Genomic DNA, 20,959 nt, shown 5'->3' on the forward strand with positions numbered 1-20,959 from the left:
TCATTGTAAAGGTGGGTAAAGCTCTGATCACTATTCTTAGTATTTTCCATAATGTAAAGCACATCGCACTAAGAGATGTATACTGAAATACATTATGGGTGGGGTCACTACCCAGACCGGTTTCAACCTTTTTTGAGGTCTCCTCAGTGAGTAGCTAGACCTTAAATATATATTTGTATAGGTAAAGTTGATAAGGCTCTGTATTACTAAAACCTTGGTATTTTTCATAATGTAAAGCACATCTCTTAGCGAGATGTGCTTTACATTATGAAAAATACTAAGAATAGTGATCAGAGCTTTACCCACCTTTACAATGAGTTGCCCTGGTGTTGTACCACCTTTAGACTTGAACTACGTTCAGGCGCAAACTTAACTGTTTGGTTACTTGGGATTAGGAGTAAAATAACCAAGTTTATAAAATTACTTGGTAACCTTAATATACATTATTCCCAAGGTAAAAACTTATTTACATATATATATATTTTTTTTTAGGAAATTTATTGACCTTTTTAGTTATCTTACACTAGCTACTTAGGTGGTGCTTTTTGGAATTGTCAGTTATTGTTTAATTTGAGCTTTTGAGCTTAAAATATACTGAAAATGCCTGTGACACACACAGGCAAAAATTATACTCTTAAATAATATTTTTTTACGTTGAGTTTTTCTGTTATTAATTTTGTATTTATTTTTGTATTTATTTTCACGGTTTGCCATTATTAAAACTTATGTTAATAATTATTCTGCTAGTCTGCAGAAATAGTATAAAAGAATAAGAGTCTCTTAATGGGATATGACATAAGAGGGATGGTTATTCTTCTAATAGCAGAGCATTACTGAACTTTTTGTAACAAGGGTTCAGCTGTCAAAGTGAGGATTCAAAGGACAGCCCTCTCTGACCCTCTGCACACTGGCCTGGGATCAGACAAGAATCCCAAACTTTCGTTGTAGCTCTTTTGTAGATCTTAGTTATGACCTTAGTAAATAGGAGTCCTATGTTACATGATTTTAAGATGCTGAAGGTACTTGCGTTGCACTGTGAAAAGCTTTATTTAAATATATTGACAGTCATGCCCAAAGGAGTTGTCTTTGGTTAACTAGATGCATTATGTCTCTGATGAGGAATAAGCTGAAATCAATTGTTCTTCCTGGAAAACCATAGACTTGCTTCCTTTGAATCGGTTCTTTTAGTTGGTTTTGATTCTAGCATTTGTAATCTTCATAAGAATTTTAGATGTGCAGTTGTTATTTTTTCCAGTGTTCTGATTCTGTCCAGCAGCATAGAATAATGTTTTTCAAGAGCTTGAGTGGGCTAATTACAAAAATGTTGTATTGCAGAGGACTGGGGGGGGGGGGGGAGCTGTTTATAATGGCCATAAAAGGCCTTTAAAATGGCTTCCATATTCATAATATTTTGATTATTAAAGAAAATTTTCCTTATTTTCTTCTCAAGATGAAGAAATTGCAAGATTTTAACATCTGTCTTTTTATGAAAGGCAGAAGGGGGGGGGGGGGTAAGTCTGCAGTTCTCAATGATGAACTGGCATAGACAACATACCTACTTAAAACTAAGTGTTATCTTCACATTGACAGTGCTTAATTGTTTTTAAAGAAAAACCACTTCTGCTAATAAAATGTATTCTTTATTTCCAGATAGTGAAATCCATGCAGTGCATAAGTAATCCAGTTGATTTTTGCAGATATATATCATAGGTGTATAGATCTGATCAAGATGAGTTTGAGCTGTTGGTTCCTAGCCAGGTGACGTCTCTGTCACTAGGATTTTTCTTATATATATATATATATATTCTCTCTATTCATTATACTCTCTATTCCTTATCTTGCAATGCTTTCTTTTCCTTCTAGTCTGCATCATCATAGTGGGTAATCACCAAATAATAGTCCACCTTGTATCTGGTTCCCTCCCATAATAATATTAGAGACACAATGCAGGTAAAGTTCTATAACTGGTGCAATTATGGAGATGGAAGAGGAAAATGAAGGTTTTCCTTTTCCATCTCCAATTATTGGCAATATGTGCTTCTGCATCTTGTTGTATGTTATAGAAAGTGCCTAGAATTGGAGGGTATGAATTACTATGACACAGAGGCGTAGCTACGGGGGGGGGGGTCCTCCCCAGGCAGCACTTTTAACCTTTTTGAACTTTTGCAGTTAATTCTAAAATACAGTCTCAAGAACTCAGTTCCAAATATTGTAATACTACTGTGAACTTTCCTCACAATTGCTGTAAGTGTTGCTAGTTGTGAGAGGAATTTCTCTAAATAAAATTGATTAAGAATTACCTACATCACTATGAAATAGACTTCGCCAATGTCATCAACGATTTTGCCAACCAAAAAGCAAGAAAAATAACATTTCAGAATGTTGAAATTAAAATTTTACTTCAAAAATAAACATAGTGTTTTAATTTATTTCCCTATATGTTGTTTTGGCTTTTTGTAGTATTTTTGGTGTGCACTGAGAGGGGTAGCAAACTCAGGGACCACCTCGGGTGGCAAAAGCTCTAGTTCCACCACTGCTATGACAACTTGCTCCGTACTATCTAAAGAACCAAAAGAGGTCAGCAGAAATTTCTTTGAAAAAAGTGTTGATATCTCAGTAGCAGGAAACTGCATCTCTTGAATGAAGAATAAGCTAATCTTGTAAAGTAGCATTAATTCTAAATGTAATACTGTTTAAAACTAGATTTAAATCCTCTAATATTAAAAGTTGCAATATTAACCATTATATATATATTTTTTTAATTAGCAATTCCTTGTACAGTTTAATGTAGTACAGTCATCTCTTCATTTATTGACATTTTTGCTGAAGTTTTTAAAAGAGATATGAAAATGAAATACTGTGGTGTTGAAGAGTTCTGCGATCTATTCTTCTCTCCACTTAAAATCAACTGTTTGGACTTCTAAATCCCAAAACTGTGGATCGCCTACTTTATCCCTTAAGGAGGGTGTTTTCTGGGCAATGGGTTTTTAAACCTAGTTCTTTAAGAATAATTTTCTATTATATTCTTAATAGAGCAGTACACAAGTTTTCAGGACTTTGTGCCCTCATCTTTAGTGCCTGTGGCATTTTTGATGTTTTTAATGCTGGATGGCTTGTTTGCCTTCTGTTTGATTTTTTTTTCACCTTTGTCTGCTTCTCTTTTTGCACGGCCGGTCACAAAGTCTGTTTTGTCTGATTCATCTGCATTTGTTTCATTTTGCTTTACCTATTCCACTGGCTTAGTTTTAATTATCTCAGACAAAGCTACAGGTGTCTGCATTACCTTGTTTTTTGCCTAAAGGAAAAATTCTCTTTTCATAATCAAAACTGTCTATTTGGAGGTTTCTTTTCTTGATATTACCCAAGGAATTCATCTTGGATGATATCAAGTCATTAAAAAAAAGTGAAGAAAGAAATTTTGATCTGATAGAGATCATGCCATGGGATCTTATGACTCGCCACTAACAAAAAAAAGTATGAAGATCTTCAAATCCACACTGAAAAACACCACGCCTATGAAGAGGATAAATTTCACACTGGCAGACCAGTGCTTGCAAGGAAAAAAAAGAAAAGGATCTCACACTAAAGTGTAGTGCCAGGAAACAAAGAAAATCCCACACTTAAGTGCCTGCAAAGAAGTATAAAACATTAATATAATGGTCTGGTCCCTCTGCAAAGTGGAGGTCAGCATTCAGTAACCAAGCAACCTCAAAGGAGAGGTGTGTCACAGCTGGAGTCAATGGACACAAAACATCCAAGAGGCATCGAGTCTGTGACTTTATTCAGAGCACACTCATGATTTGCAATCTTCCAAGTTAAAACTGCATGTTCACTCTCTCCAATGGAAGACAAAAACTTACCTCATGTATAGCCCGGATGACTAAGTGAACCCGTTCTCTAATTAACTGTGGGTTCAAATCCTACAATGGTGTAAATGTCTGTCATTGTCTTTAGGTGGGAGATAATTTTACTGCTTGGTCTGAGACCACTTCCACTGCTTACTGAAGGCTTGAAAAAGTTCCATGTGTGGGTCTCTAGAGCAGGGTTCCTGGATTATACCCAAATAAATTCAAAAAATTTATAATAAATAAATAAAATAATTAAAAAACCGTAGGCCACATAAAGTAGTAATGCACATTAAGTTGTTAACCTAGTGTGAGGCTCATAAAAACAAAAAATCAGATTCTCATAGTATTGCTAGATCCAATATTTTTGTACCATGAGACCTAACCATCATGTTCTTCTTAGGTAATCTCACTAACTATAAACTCTCTATTCCTTATCTTGCAATGCTTTCTCTTCCTTCTAGCTAGTCTGTATCATCATAGTGGAAATCACCAAATAATAGTCCACCTTGTATCAAGAAGATTTGTGTATCTATGTAGTATACAGATCCTCTTTAAATGAGTCGAACCTATAGAAATAACTGAATGCTTCTAAACATCCAACTATTTATTTTGCACTATTAACCTCACACCAAACAGCATAAACATTTGGATTATCCATCATGATGACATAATTTGGAAACTTAAAATTAAGGCAAGTTATTAAAAATAGAAAAAAAAAAACTTACATTCAAATTAATACTTACCCATTCTTAGAGTGACAGAAGAAGAGAAAGGCCCAGAGCCTACAGCAGTGAGAGCAACAGCTCGAATGGTATACAGAGAACCTGTTGTAAGATTGTTCAGGATCACTGAGGTGGTGGTTGCATTTGTGCTGATGTTGGAATGGACTAACGAAGAATTTCCTGTAACCTGAATCTATAAAGAACACATCCTTAGAACAATGAAAATAAATAAATATGCATTAGTAACACAGAGTGAATGACAAAATCATGGGTACTGCTACTGTGTTAGAGTAATAAAGACATTCTGAACTTCATAATTTATAATTAAGGTCATCGTCATCATCTTGAAATACACATACATATATAAAGAGTCAGAAACTACATCATAATTCACCACAGAATTGCCAACTGAAATGAGTATGTGTGTAAACTTATTCCAGCAGTTACTAGCTGAAAGTATTTGAGTCCTATTTGAAGGTATTTATTATCTCGCAGTTCCAGTTTAAAAGGGTAGTTTAAAAGTAATGGAATACAGTCTAATCTGTATCCATAATATGGGCTAAGGGGCTATTCAATGACTACAGTCTTAGATCTGGGGATTGCTGTTGTTGGCCTGGAGTCCTATTAAATTATTTTCCACAAGGGGAAAATAATTGAGGACAAACAGATGTTACACAAGTCTAATATAGGTTGTGCATATTCTTAAAAATTTTAAAGTTATAAATTCTTGAGGCATGATCATAGTGTGATGACTCCCCCCCCCCCACATATCTGATGGCCACAGTGTAACTGGCTGAAGTAACTACTGTTCTCATTTGAACAAGGTTTCCTTGTTCATCGAGTTTAGCATGAGGTATTTTGTACAATGTAGTATATGTTCTATGCATTCATTGCCAAAAGTAAATTGGTTATGGTATGAAAGCAAGAGAGAGAGAGAGAGAGAGTTGTAAATGTTTCATGTGCAAGCAAGAAGTGCGAGTCACATGGAAAGTGGGAAAATGAAGTGACAAATATGAAAAATGTGAGAATATGGAAGTAGTGAATGCTAGTGCATGAAATATGAATGAGAGCTTGAAAGAAGTAACTGAAAGTAAATGTGGAGATCAAGTGACAGTAAGGAGTGAAATAGTGTAGTGTGTTTAGATGGCATTCTTCACAGCAAAAATGAGAGCTAGAGCGACTGGAAATATGACTGTTGTGTGGTACAGCAGGTGGAGAAAGAAAGAAAGGGTGAATGGGGGTAAGTATGAAAGTGCAAGAAACTGCAAATAAGGAGAAAGTATTGTATTGAGATTCGATGTTAAGAGGCATACTTAATGAGAAAGCTACAAAAGCATATTTCCCAGATGTGAAGATCAAGGATGTTAGTGAAGCTGATAGTTTGTAGAAGGAAGAAGTAAAAGTGTTAATTATTGTTAATTATAGTGTTAATTAAGCAATGGGAGAAAGGATATGAAAGAGTTGTTGAAAGAAGTGAAAATGAAAAATATGGAAGTAAAGACTATGAGTCTGCTAACTTAGCATGATAGCACAGAGTAGAGAAGATGGGCCATGATTGCTAATGAGCCAACAAAACGATGGGGCAAAATGATTGGCATGAGGTTTATAGATGTATGGAATGATTTGATGGACCAAAGAACTTAGTGGTATGCCTGATGTACTACATTTGAATGTTTTTTGTTTGGAGAAGGTGCTTGTTCAGTGAGAGTTTGGAAGTGCAAAACCAGGAAAACTAGAGATACTGGGGAGGGGAATGCAATCAAGCATGGATCCAGCCACCCCTGAGATAAATGAATGTGAGTACTAAAATTATTATGCAATGCTAAATGCAATTTCACAGGTTTCAGATTTGAATGGGTTGGTAACGACATTACACAAGGGTAATTCTAGGCCAATAGGATGTTGAAAATGCATGTACACATATGCCAGAAGTATCAGAAATAAGAAATTATATCTGATCCCCAATCAACAGACTGTGGGTCTGAATTCTTCCATGAATATAAATGTTTGCTGGGAGTTATCTTTAGGTTGAAGAAGAATTTCACTGTCCTGTATGAGACCTGCCACCCCACCCCACTTACTGGAGGATTGAAGTCACTTGAAAAAGTTCCAAGTTTGGTCTCAAGAGCAGGATTTCTGGATTATGTAAAAATTATTAAAAATACATAAAATATATATAATTAATAGAAACAGAGATAAAATAGTTAGCTCACCCACATCACTAATGTATTATATGCAGTGGCGGACTGGCCAGGGTGTCGGCTAGCCCGATGGCAAGTGGGCCCCCTTAAATATTAGACAATATGTTAAAAATGTTAATGACCTTTTAGTAGCTTGAAAATATAATAGAAGTTCCAATATTATTACTGTATGCAACTAAAATTTACATTATATTACTATTTTAAGTTTAGCAAAATCATTTTTCGAGGATACTTTACATTTACAAATATAATAAATAACTCTGAAAAAATAATTCTGATTCGGATTATGTGAGGACAACGCATATATTATATTGGCTCGGATCTTTAATATTGCGACTGCGTAATGAAGCTTAGCTGGGAATCTCACCTGGGATCATGACGTGCGGCCAGAGTCAACTTTGTATCGAGCTATTGCATATGTTGCAAAGACAGCAAATATTTTTCATTGTGTCAGCCTCAGTTTGAGTGTGCTTCACCTCGTGCTTGCTGTGTTTTATGTTTTATAAAAGGTACGTATTTAATTAATATTTTTTATATACTGTGGCCCTATGCCCTTTAATTTAAATATAATGTATTTTCTTTCATTGTATAAAATTAGTATAAAAATACTAGACAGTAAATATATTTAAGCTACAGTCTCAAATAATAATATATATGCATAATGCAAGTTCAATAAATAATGAACCTTTTATATACTCTACACTTAAAATTACTGTGATTGCTAAAATTGTTAATAATAGATGCATCTATAAAACATATTCCATTGATGTATTCTTGCGGCATAATTGTAATTGTAGATGTTTATTTTTTCCAAAGTGGATTATTTTTAATTTCAGGAATATCACCCCTACCAGCATGGAAAAGAAAAAGCATAAATCTGGATTACTGAAATGCAAAGAGTGACAAGAAGCAGAAAGGCAGGAATCAGCCAAGTGATGCCAGTCTATTACAGATTTTATAATACCACAACTGAGTGGAAGGAGGGCAAGATTGTGCCACTTCATAAAGGAGGTGATCGAACTCAAGCATCAAACTATAGGCATATCTGTATGTCAGGTGTTGTGGTTAAGTTGTTGGAGAAGCTTGTGAGAACTATGATCCAGAGTTGGGTTGATAATAATGGTATAATCTTTGATGGACAGAATGGATTTGCTAAAAGGAGGCCATGTTTTAGTAATCTACTTACTTATTACAATAAAGTGACTGCTTCCTTGGACAGAGGAGAAGGATACACAGTAATATACTTGAATTTCGCAAAGGCTTTTGATAGAGTACCTCATGATAAGTTGACAGTCAAACTGGAGTGGATGGGGTTGGATATTAGATTGGTGAATTGGATTGGAGACTGGCTATCTGATAGGTATCAACAAGTTGTGTATGGGGGTGCGATATCCAGGAAAAGGAAAGTCTAGTGGAGTGCCTCAAGGGTCTGTTTTAGGGCCATTACTGTTTAACTTGTATATTAATGATATTGGCAAAGATTTGGATGGAGATATTCAGTTGTTTGCAGATGATGCAAAGTTGGGACGAACCATAAAGAGTAGTGAAGAAGACTTGAATAAATTGAGTGATTGGGCAAGCAAATGGGGATGTGAGTTCAACATTGCAAAATGTAAGGTTTTAAAATTTCGAAAACAAAGATGGGATGCAGAATTTATGCTTGGTGAGAATATATTGTTGGAGATAGAGGAAATAAGAGATCTGGGGGTGATAGTGGATAAGGATCTAAAATTTAGGGGACACATTGCCAAAATTGTAAAGACAACACAAAGGCTTCTGGGAATGATGTGGAGGACACTGACGTGTAGAAGTAGGGAGATTCTTGTTCCATTGTATAAGGCTTTGATTAGGCCACACATGGACTATTGTGCCCAGATTTGATCACCAGGTTTTCAGAAGGATGAAGAGATGTTGGAAACGGTCCAAAGGCGACTGACTAAGGTAGTTTCTGACCTCTGGAATGTTGAGTATGAGGAAAGATTGAGAAGATGTAATTTGCAGAGTCTGGTGGACAGGAGGAAGAGGGGAGATATGATAGAGACCGAGAATGTTGGTGAGGGGTTGTTACAGGATCAATGGTGGAGAAGTTTTACAGAGAATAGTGGGAGATCAGGGGAGAACCAGAGGTCATCCCTGGAAACTGTATAGAGGGTATGAGTAGGGGAGTGAGAGGCAGGTTTTTTTCGTGCAGAGTTGTGAATGATTGGAATGCCTTGCCTGAGAGTGTGGTATCTGCAAGGAATTTGAGTGTGTTTAAGACATGGTATGATGAGATGTGTATGTGATAAAAGGACCTCTCAGATGAGCCTTTGACTCCAAGAGGTCTTGGGGTAATAATAACTACCATCGACATCAACGTACAGTTCTGCAACAAATAATCAAGAAGCAAGAAACAATACTCATGGTAATGATGCAATGACTTGTGAGTTACAAGAACAGGAAAGAGATACTTTGAATGTAGAGACAAATACAATACCATCCTTTACTCACCAACCAAGGCCCAGTACTTCTGGCTTCGTTGTTCCGGTATCTTTACTACCTGTAGTTGCATCATCTGAACACATAGCTTCAACTAGTTACAGGGAATCAGATATACCTTCAGGCATAAATGACTTGATTTCTGAAGTACATCCTATAAATGAACCTACACAAGCAAATGAAAGACCAACTGTTGGAATCTTCAAATATCCATCATGAGCAAATCTGAAACAGTTTTTTGCTGAACATCCATTTCAGCCACTTGATGATCTGCCATTCGATGCCTGTTTGTATGAGAGGAAAATTATGAATGATTCAGTTCCAAGAAAATGGCTAACATATAACAAAGAAAATAGGTGCTTATATTGTTCATACTGCCTGGCCTTTGAATCTCTCCCAACACTTGTAATCCATCACCCTTTGTACGTGGCTTTAGTGACTACAGGTGTATTAGCCAGAGCTTGGCTTTTACAAGAATCGACAACAACACATGTCAGAAATGTTCAGCAATTTATCAGTGTGGTTAATGATGGCACCTTAGATAATTTTTTTACATCATCTTCACTAATTAAAAAGAAAGAAGAAGTGTTGAAGCAAAGGAGTATTGTCATAAGGATTATAGACATAAAGATGTTAGGCAAGCAAACAATTTATTTTCGAGGTCACAGAAATGAATCGGCCTACACTCTGGATAATGAGGTTCTGAATCATGGCAATTTTTTAGTTACAGTGCAGTTGATGGCCAAATATGACCCCATTATGGCAGCTCACATTTCTGCAGTACAAAACAAGTCTACACAAAGAATCAAACGATTAGAACAACAAGGAAAAGCTCAAAGTAAAGGCCGTGGTGGACTTGTTACATACCTGAGTAAAACAACTATTAACATGCTAATCCAAATAATGGAGAATGTGATAAAAGAAAGAATTAGTCGTGAAGTTTCTCAAGCAAAATATTATTTTATTCAAGTTGATTCAACACAAGATAATTCATCCATCAATCGGTTTAGCATTATATATGTGCTTAAAAGTGTTATCTGTGAGCGACTACTTTCAATTGTGCCAAGTAATGATGGTACAAGACAGGGACTTTATGATCTATTGACTGAAACATTACAACATCTTAAAATTGATCCCAAAAATGTTTATCTGATAGTACAGATGGAGCTGCAAGCTACCATGGCCAGCATAATGGTTTACAAAGTAAAATTACTGTTGTGGCTGATCAACATGTTCATATAAGGCACTTTGCCCATCATGTCTTGATTTTGGTGATAACTGAAACAACAAAATGTTACGTGCCTGCAGTTTCTTTTTTCAATTTGCTCCAGAATTTAGCAACTTTTGTGAAAACATCATACACAAGAATGGCTGTATGGATAGAAGTTGTTGGAAAACATCTAATACAAGAAAAAATGAAATGATTAAATCTAATCATTTCAAAGAAAGATGAATGACAGTAAAAGTGAGAAGAATGATAGCGAAAGTTGGACGCATGTTAGCCCGAAAGTACGGAAACAAAGAAAGATATGTGAGAGTGAGAAGAATAATAGTGAAAGTTGGATGTATGTTGGACCGAAAGTACGGAAACAAAGAAGGATGAATGAGAGGGAAAGTGAGAAGAGGGGGTCGAGAGTTAGAAAGTTAGAAAGATTTAATGATAGAGTGAATGTGTCGCGAGGTTCAGAAGGTGAATTGGATTGGATGAAGCAAGAAATGAAATGGATGCAGAATGAAATTAAGAGAATTCAGGTCAAAACTATTAAAATAAATCATGATGGCATGAAAGAGATAACAAAAGATGAGTGAGTGGCATTGTATGGCGACTCCATTATTAAAGGTGTGCTAGAGGATAAAATGCACAAGGTATGTTTTCCAGGCGGTAAAATGAGTAGAGTGATTGAGGCATTGAATATGAGGCGGGAACGAGCAAAAGAGTTAATTGTATTAATTGGTACGAATGATTTGAGAGAGAACAAAGAGCATGTCAAAATGAATATCAGGAGACTGCTTGGAAAGATAAAGGAGAATAGTGTGACAGGAAGGGTGGTCAGTGTGTTGCCTAGGTATGATTGTGGTGAAATGAGGCGGAGAGCAAGGATTATGAATGATATTCTGGCTGAAATGTGTGAGGAGATGGGAGTAGAGTTTGTTAATGTGTGGAATGAGTTTGAGGGACGAAGTGAGCTGTATGGGAGTGATGGACTGCATTTGAGTGGTTATGGTGTGAGTCGCTTGGAGAGACTGCTGCTGGAAGGTAGAGAAGTGAATAGAGAGAATGAATCAGATCGAGAGGGGAGTGATGTGGAAGAGCAGGAGAGTAAGACAGGAGAGATTGAAGGAGTGGAAATGAATGTGGAAGTGAGTGGTATGAGTATAGAAAATGAGAGAATGGGTGTGCAAGAGGAGCAGGGAAACGGCGAGGCTCAGGGTGGACAGGGATACACAGCGTGAGAAAGGTGGATGCTCCAAAAGGAGGTGAGAGAATGTGTAGGCAGGAAAGTAATGCGATGATCAGGGATCAAAAGGAAACAGATGGAATTGCAAAGGGTTCTAAAATGAAGAAGCAGAAAGGGAAATGGCCCCAGTCCAGCATGGAGAGATCACATCGAGTGAGTGGTATCAGTGGAACTAGCTGTAGATCCAGAAATGAGTTGTTGTGTTTGTATACCAATGCTAGAAGTATAAGAAACAAGGCGGATGAAATGGTTGCACTAATTGCGTCTGTGCACCCAGAGATTGTCGGAATAAGTGAGACATGGTTAGATGAGGATGACATCCTGACAGGAATAGAGATGGAAAGGTATGATGTGTTTCGTGAGGATAGAAGGGGTAAAAAGGGAGGGGGAGTGCTATTGATGATAGAGAAAGAGTTATGTCCATACAAGGTAGAGATGCAAGAGGGAAATGGGGCCAGTGGTTTTGAGGCAGTATGGTGTGAGATAGAGGTGAATAGAATCAAATACTTGGTGGGATGTTGTTATAGACCTGGTAATGTGGATGGTGGTGATAGTGAAATGTATAGTCAAATAAGCCAAGCAAATAAGAAAAGGGTGATCATTATGAGTGATTTTAATTATGGCAATATAGACTGGAATGAAGAGATAGCAACTGGAAGTAAAGAAAATGAGTTTCTTGAGTTTTTGAGGGATAACTACCTCAGACAGTATGTAACAGAGGGCACAAGAGGATTAAGGGTCTTGGATTTGGTCATCTCATCAGAGGATGTGATTATCAATGAGGTATCAAATCATCCACCAATTGGTGAAAGTGACCATGAGGTGATTACTTGGGTGGTTGCCAGCAGTGCAAGGACCCCAGTGAAAAAAGGGTATATGTGGAACTACAAGCGGGGTGATTATGAAGAGCTCAGGAGACAGCTTGCAGGTGTAGCATGGAATGAGGAGTTAGCTGGAAAAGAGATCAATGCAGCTTGGGGGATTTTCAAAAAATATTTAGTAGATGCAATGTCTAAATGTATACCACGAGTGAGAAGGTTAAATAAGTTAGGTGTGAGATGGATGAATAAAGAGATTAAGCATGCAATACAGAGAAAAAGGGCATTGTGGAGGCAGCATAAGAGAAGTGGAAGTAACCAATTTCATGAGTTCTACAAAGACCAGGCAAGGAGAGTGACTTGGTTGGTGAGAGTAGCTAAAGAGAGGTATGAACAGCAGTTAGCTAATGAAGCTAAAAAGAATCCTAGGTAGTTCTTTTGATATGTAGCCAGCAAAAGAAAGAATGATTATGGAAGGATGACATTGATTGGAGGAAATGGTATAAAGACAGCTGTTGCAGAATGTGTGGTGGAGATACTTAATGAGCAGTTCATAAAGATCTTTCAATCTTGTGAATGTGACTTCATGGAGAGATTAAGAGCAGTTGATGATGGGGAGGAGAGACTGACTGTAAGTGAGGAAGAGGTGTTTGGGGAGTTGAGTAAACTAGATGTAAATAAGGCTGTGGGACTTGATAATATATCACCGCGTATTCTGAAGGAATGTGCCAGAGAGTTGACACCTGCCTTGACATATTTTTTTAATACGAGTCTTGCACTTGGTCAAATCCCTAAAGAGTGGAAGGAGGGCAAGATTGTGCCACTTCATAAAGGAGGTGATCGAACTCAAGCATCAAACTATAGGCCTATCTGTGTGTCAGGTGTTGTAGTTAAGTTGTTGGAGAAGCTTGTGAGAACTAGGATCCAGAGTTGGGTTGACAACAATGGTATAATCTTTGATGGACAGCATGGATTTGCTAAAGGGAGGTCGTGTTTTAGTAATCTACTTACTTATTACAATAAAGTGACTGCTTCCTTGGACAGAGGAGAAGGATACACAGTACTATACTTAGATTTTGCAAAGGCTTTTGATAGAGTACCTCATGATAAGTTGACAGTCAAACTAGAGCAGATGGGGTTGGATATTAGATTAGTGCATTGGATTGGAGACTGGCAATCTGATAGGTATCAACAAGTTGTGTATGGGGGTGCAATATCCAGGAAAAGGAAAGTCACTAGTGGAGTGCCTCAGGATCTGTTTTAGGGTCATTACTATTTAACTTGTATATTAATGATATTGGCAAAGATTTGGATGGAGATATTCAGTTGTTTGCAGATGATGCAAAGTTGGGACGAACCATAAAGAGTAGTGAAGATGTTGTGGTCTTGCAAGAAGACTTGAATAAATTGAGTGATTGGGCAAGCAAATGGGGATGTGAGTTCAATGTTGCAAAATGTAAGGTTTTAAAATTTGGAAAACAAAGATGGGATGCAGAATTTATGCTTGGTGAGAATATATTGTTGGAAGTAGAGGAAATAAGAGATCTGGGAGTGATAGTGGATAAGGATCTAAAATTTAGGTCACACATCGCCAAAATTGTGAAGACAACACAAAGACTTCTGGGAATGATGAGGAGGACACTGACGTGTAGAAGTAGGGAGATTCTTGTTCCATTGTATAAGGCTTTGATTAGGCCACACATGGACTATTGTGCCCAGATTTGGTCACCTGGTTTTCAGAAGGATGAAGAGATGTTGGAAAGGGTCCAAAGGCGACTGACCTAAGGTAGTTTCTGACCTCTGGAATGTTGAGTATGAGGAAAGACTGAAAAGATGTAATTTGCAGAGTCTAGTAGAGAGAAGGAAGAGGGGGAGATATGATAGAGACCTACAAGTTGGTAAGGGGTTGTTATAGGATCAATGGTGGAGAAGTTCTACAGAGAATAGTGGGAGATCAGGGGAGAACCAGAGTTCATGCCTGGAAACTGTATAAAGAGGGTGTGAGTAGGGGAGTGAGAGGCAGGTTTTTTTCGTGCAGAGTTGTGAATGATTGGAATGCCTTGCCTGAGAGTGTGGTGTCTGCAAGGAGTTTGAATGTGTTTAAGACCCGGTATGATGAGATGTGTGTGAGATAAAAGGACCTCCTAGATGAGTCTTTGACTCCATGAGGTCTTGTTTAATAATAATAATAATAATAATAATAATAATAATAATTGGCCAGACAAGATGGTTAGGAAAATCCAATGCAGCAACAACTATATTTGGATGTTTTGATGATGCTGCTGTCAGTATTTTTGTAAATCGATTGACATGCTTATCAATGATACAAGATTCAGACAAGTTTGATACAAAAACAAAACAAGAAGCAAATGTTTTACTTCAAAGTCTTCTAAAGTTTGAAACAATATTGATAGCATTTATTTACTTGTATATATTTGAAACCACAGCGCTGTAATCAAGTTATTTACAGACAAGTGGTTTAGATATGTTTACTGCATGGAGCTTAATAGATTCAGCTACAACAAAGTTGAAGGAACAGACAAGAACATTTGATAACGTTCACAGCATTGGAATTTGTAAATAAATGTAATGGACCACACTGTCCAGTCATTAGATTCATGCTTGTTTGTATGAGAGGAAAATTATGAATGACTCAGCCCCAAGAAAATAGCTAACATATAACAAAGAAAATAGGTGCTTATATTGTTCATACTGCCTGGTCTTCGAATCTCTCCCAACACTTGTAATCCATCACCCTTTGTAGTTGGCTTTAGTGACTAGAGGCTTATTCACGCCTGTAGTCACTAAATTTTGTACAACACAAAAAGTTGTATAAAGATTTATCCTACTTGGACCCAGCAAAGTTTAAAACTATTGCAGAGAAGAGCCTTGAAGATGAAGCATTGTAAGGTATTATTAAGCTGTCTCCATAAACCAGCAAAAATCAAGTAATACTGGAATTGTTTTCTTCGAACTTTGATGTATTAAAGCTATTGCTTAATGATGGTGAGAATATGGATTCCAGTTGCAACAAGTGTAAAATTTGTAGCACTTGCCCATCATGTGTACTAAAAATTCTGGCATCCAACAGATTTCATTTCAAGGCATATGATAACCTTTATGAACTTTATAAAGTCATCTGCACACTATCAGTTACTGAAGTTCAATGTGAGAGGACATTTTCAAAGCTAAAGATCATAAAGACAAGGCTAAGAAATTCACTGTCTGAGGACTTGGAATCATACATGTTGCTATCCATTGAAAAGGAATTGGTAGATGAACTGGATGCAGAAGCAATTATTGATAGATTTGCACAATCATCTAGTGAAGTCAAACGATTGCTCTTAACACCCCAACTGTCCAGAACGCATATATATGTCCACATAAATCTGGATACAATTCTGTAACAATTGAATAACATGGATAAGAAGTGCCAGATGGTCTTACTATTTCATCTACGTCAACCAGTAGAGAGGTTAATATAGTGGACTGCATGAAATATACTTTTGAACTACCTGTTAATGCATAAAGTGTTCAGTACAAGCAAACTATTTAAAAATATCCACGATTTATAACAATCATTTATAACAATCTGTATTTACATTTAGTATGTCTACTGCCAGTAATATGTACAATATATGTACACTGTAATTACTAAAAAATTTACATTTATTTCACAAAAAGTTTAATTGTATCTTTTTCCCACTATGTATTTTTTGAAAATTTTATTTATTTCTTATAAAAATTAAATGCTAGCCTTATAGTTGTGGGTGGGCCTGCTTTGTCTCCTGGCAACCAATATTTTTAGACATAGTCTGCCACTGACTATATGTTTAACTTTCTGGAGGTAGGTATCACACAAAAAAATAAAAAATACAAATAAAATAAAATAAAAATACATCATTCTCAGTGGCAATGATTTGTTAGTCAGTTTTGACTATGTCTTTTTCATAACTATCCAATTACCAACACTAATCTGATTTTGCAATCTGTAATACTGAGGAGGAGTCCAATATTATAGCTATGTCTGCCTGTGTGCTGTGTTCTGGTTATTTCATGTGGAAAATTATTATTATTCAGGCCTCCATGGAGTCAAAAGACTCATCGCGGGAGGTCCTTCCTAGGAAACACAAAGTCTATCATACCACTCCTTAAACGCATTGACCATTCCATCAGGCAATGCATTCCATGGTTCAACCACCCTCCATGCAAAGAAACCACTCCTCACCCTCTTTCTCACATTTTCCTTTCGTAACATCCAGGGATGGCCCCTTGTCATGACTCTGTCTCCCTGTTCCACCAAGCAAAAGAACTCCCCAGTGTCAACCCTATAACCAACTCTCAACAGTTTAAAAGTCTCAATCATATCACCTCTCCTTCTTCTATCCACCAAACTCTGCAATCCACATTCCCTCAGCCGATCCTCATAACTAACATTGTCCAGTCCTGAAACCATCTTTGTCATCCGTCTTTGTAGTCTTTCCACAGTTAATTTATCCCCTTCAAATCCTGGGGACCAAATCTGAGAACAATAGTCTAAGTGTGGTCTGATCAAGGTCTTATACAACGGAATGACAACTCTTTTATCTCTGTAGGTCAGTGTCATTCTCATTATTGCAGCAATCCTCTGTGTTACCTTCACCGCCTTTGCAATATGTCCCTTGAATTTCAGGTTTCTATCAATCATCAACCCCAGATCTTGTCTCCCCTACTTCCTTCAGTATATCTCCTCCAATAGAGTATGCAGTGTCCCATCGATGCATCCCAAACCTCATGACCTTACATTTTGCTGCATTAAACCAACACCGTCATTCATTCATTCATTTGTCCATCTGTCTAGCTTATTCAAATTCTCTTGCAGGGCTACCATATCTGCACTATTACTAATAACCCTTCCCAGATTCACATCATCCGCAAACAACTGAATATCACCCTGCAATCTACTGACAGTGTCATTGATATAAAGGTTAAACAATATAGGTCCCAGTACTGAGCCCTGTGGGACCGCACTTGTAACCCTCTGCCTCTTTGAAACTGACCCACCATACACAACTCTCTGATATCTATCGGACAGCCAATCCCGAATCCAGTTGACCAAGCTGACATCCAGACCCATATGCTGTAACTTAAATATCAGCTTATCATGTGGCATCCTGTCAAATGCCTTTGCTAAATCCAAGAAAATGGCAGTATATGCCTTTCCCTCATCTACTGCTCTTGTTACTTAATTATAAAAGGCTAGCATATTACTAAAAGAAGAGTGCCCCCCCTCACAAATCCATGTTGACTTTCACAGATAACATTATCCTCATCTGCCCAATGTTGTATATGGTCCCTAACTAATTTCTCCAAAATCTTAACAACTACTGATGACACAAAAACTGGCCTATAATTAGACACTTCCAGTCTGCTACCGCCGTTATGCAATTGCACTATCTTACCTTCCTTCCATTCCCGTAGCCAGACTTTCATTGAAAAGCCAGGTCAAAGGAGCTGTCAGTTTCTTAGCACATTCTCTCAAAACTCATGGTGAAATACCATCCAGTCCCAGAGCTTTACTGACATCCAGAGTACTCAGTATTTGGAACACATTCTCCTCCTGCACCTCTAAACCTCAAACCTGCCATATCGCTGTAGTATTAAAATTTACTCCTCCAGGATGAAATACACCAATAAAGTGTTCATTGAACAATTCCACTATGTCCTCTGGATCAGTCACTCTATTCCCATTTTTATCCCACAATGTCATTCTTCCACAATCATTTCTCCTCCTACTAGCATAGCTAAAAAATTTCCCTAGGATTTTCTTCAATCTCTTCTCATATTCCAGTTTTGCCTTCCTTACCATACTATTCACTCTCCTGGCCTGTGTCTTATATTCTTCATGCATCTGCTCTTCACCTGTCTCCTTACATCTCTTCCATAGCCTCTTTTTCACATTCAGCTCCAGTTTAATATTGTTTGTCATCCACTTTACACCAAATTGTGTCCTCTTCTTCACTTATGGAATACAACTTACTATTGCTGCTAACAAATGTTCCTTCACAATTTCCCAAGCACTAATGATATCTCAGCCTTCCAATTCCTCCCTCCATGAAACTTCCCCAAGCTGATGTCTAAGACTATTATAATCACCTGCCTTATAATTCCACATATGTTCCTGTCTCTTTGATACTCCTGCATGTCTATTCATCTTCCAAGTCAAAACCATATGGTCACTCTCTCCAACTGGTGGGAGAGATGTCATCTCAGTTATTATCAACTCTTCTGATGCTATGACCAAATCCAAAACTCTTGAACCTCTTATTCCCTCTATTACATGTTGCCTAAGATATTTGTCCCTCAAGAATTCTATAAATTCCATTCCCTTATTGTTACATGCATCTTCCTCTCTCCAATTTATACTACTGTAGTTAAAATCTCCCATAACAATCATTCTTCTTGCACTTGCCAAGCTCCACTGTCTAAACATCTCCTGGTCCCCACCCTCTGTGCTCCTTGCTTTGTAGCAACACCCCACTAAATATCCCGTCTTGCCTATCTCTATGCTTTCAAAATCATTAGTGTCACTGCCTTCCAAAGCCTCCACTCTTAGAGGACATAAGTCATCACTTATCATAAGAAGTACTCCACCACCACGTTTTCCCTTTCTATCCTGCCCAAAAATGCTGTACCCTGCTACTTCTATTCCTGTTATTATATCCTCTTCTGTCAACCACGTCTCAGTGATCCCAATAATCTTTGGCCAGGCTGATGCTATCAGCACCACCAATTCCTCTCCTTTATTCTGGATAACATTTATTTTACACATGTCGTTACATCCATAGTTAACCATGAGTCTCATCATGGTAGTCAACTGCCTAGATAGGAGATGACACATGAATGGAATGGAAAATAACTTTTATACCTGTGAAAAGAAGATATATGCTTGGGCTAGCCATTATCCCCTACCTACCCTATGGCCAACTTTTATATGGAAACTTTTGAGTAACTACCACTACATTCCACTCTGAAAACCTAAATTTAGTCTGACTCAGCTATGTTGAGATATATTTATTATCCCCCCCTCAAGCAACTAAACTTTAAGCACCTTCCTGAGCTACCTTGACAAACCATTATATTCACTTCACCGAACGAATATCTGAGAAAAACAGAATGCTGCATAAATTCAACACTAAAGGCATCTTTAAACCTCCCTCTCAAAATTAAAAAGTTTACTTAGCTACTGTCTTCTAGTCCTGGCCCACTCAGGTAGGTACCAAATCCAGTGCAATTTACATGGGTGAAACAGAAGGCTAAATTCAAATACGGAAAATAGAAAACGAGGACCACAAATAACACATCAAATTCAATAAACTTGGAAAATTAATGTGTAATCATGTGTTATAATATACACCATAGAAATGATTGGAAAGGTAACTGTTCCTTGCATCATACCAAAATTGAAAAATTTAAAGAAGACTGTGAGATGATAATCAGCCACTCCATTTTTACTGATAAAGATCACTTAAAAAGCTGAAGAATATAGACAGCTAACATTTGATTCAATCTGTTTTAAGTTTGCTGTTTTTCATGCTAGGTGACATTATGGAAGCATCATAAAAGGAATAGTAATAATCAATTCCATGAGGAATACAATGAACAGGCAAGGAGGATGACTTGGTTGGTAAGAAAAGCACATATTCAGTATGAGTAGCAGTTAGATAATGAAGCCAAAAAAAATAAAAAATCAAATTAAATCCTTTCGATATGTAACCAGCAAAAAAAAAAAAAAAAGATTATGGTAGGATGGCAATGATTGGAGAAGATGTTGTGTAAGTACAACTGCTGTGGAGGATATTGTTGAGATATTTAATGAGCAGTTCATAAGGGTCTTTCATTCTTGTGAATTTGACATCATGGAGAGTTTGAGAGCAGTGGATGATGATGAGGAGAGACTGACTGTGAGTGAGGAAGAAATATATGGGAAATCAAGCAAACTTGATATTAATAAGGCTGTGGGACTTGATATATTACTGCACATTTTGAAGATTTTGCTAAGGAGTTGACATTTACCTTGACATATTTGTTTAATATGAGTCTTACATTGGGTCATGTTTCAAAGGAGTATAAGGAAGACAAGACTGTACTGCTTCATAAAGGAGATGACAAAATCCAAGCATCAAATTATAGTGCAATCTGTGTGACAGGTGTTGTTAAAGTATTGGAGAGGCTAATAAGATTCAAGATCCAGAATTGGGTTGACAACAATGGTATTATCTTTGATGGATGGCATGGATTTGATAAAGGGAGGTCATGTTTTAGGATTCTACTTACTTATTTGCTGTTTTACTTATTACAATAAGTAAAATGCTTTTAAATAATGTTTAAAAATATGTTTTAAAACATAAAAATATGTTTTAAAACATATTTTTAAAATATGTTTTAAAAACA

At 37.0% G+C, this 20,959-nt stretch overlaps 1 protein-coding gene across 3 annotated transcripts in view; it reads right to left on the minus strand.

Annotated features, from left to right (window-relative positions):
- LOC150107214 (roundabout homolog 1-like) overlaps positions 1 to 20,959 on the minus strand; it is a 742,051-nt gene that overhangs the window by 253,073 nt on the left and 468,019 nt on the right. For all 3 annotated transcript variants that reach the window (XM_090391071.1, XM_090391072.1, XM_090391070.1), the window contains exon 15: positions 4,592 to 4,763. In XM_090391071.1, the coding sequence (XP_090247197.1) occupies positions 4,592 to 4,763 (172 nt within the window). The remainder of the gene's footprint in view (positions 1 to 4,591; positions 4,764 to 20,959) is intronic.

The sequence above is a fragment of the Typopeltis vanoorti genome, chromosome 4 (assembly GCF_054136105.1).
Source record: "Typopeltis vanoorti isolate ZY-2024b chromosome 4, IOZ_Tvanoo_1.0, whole genome shotgun sequence".
NCBI classification, from domain to species: domain Eukaryota; kingdom Metazoa; phylum Arthropoda; class Arachnida; order Uropygi; family Thelyphonidae; genus Typopeltis; species Typopeltis vanoorti.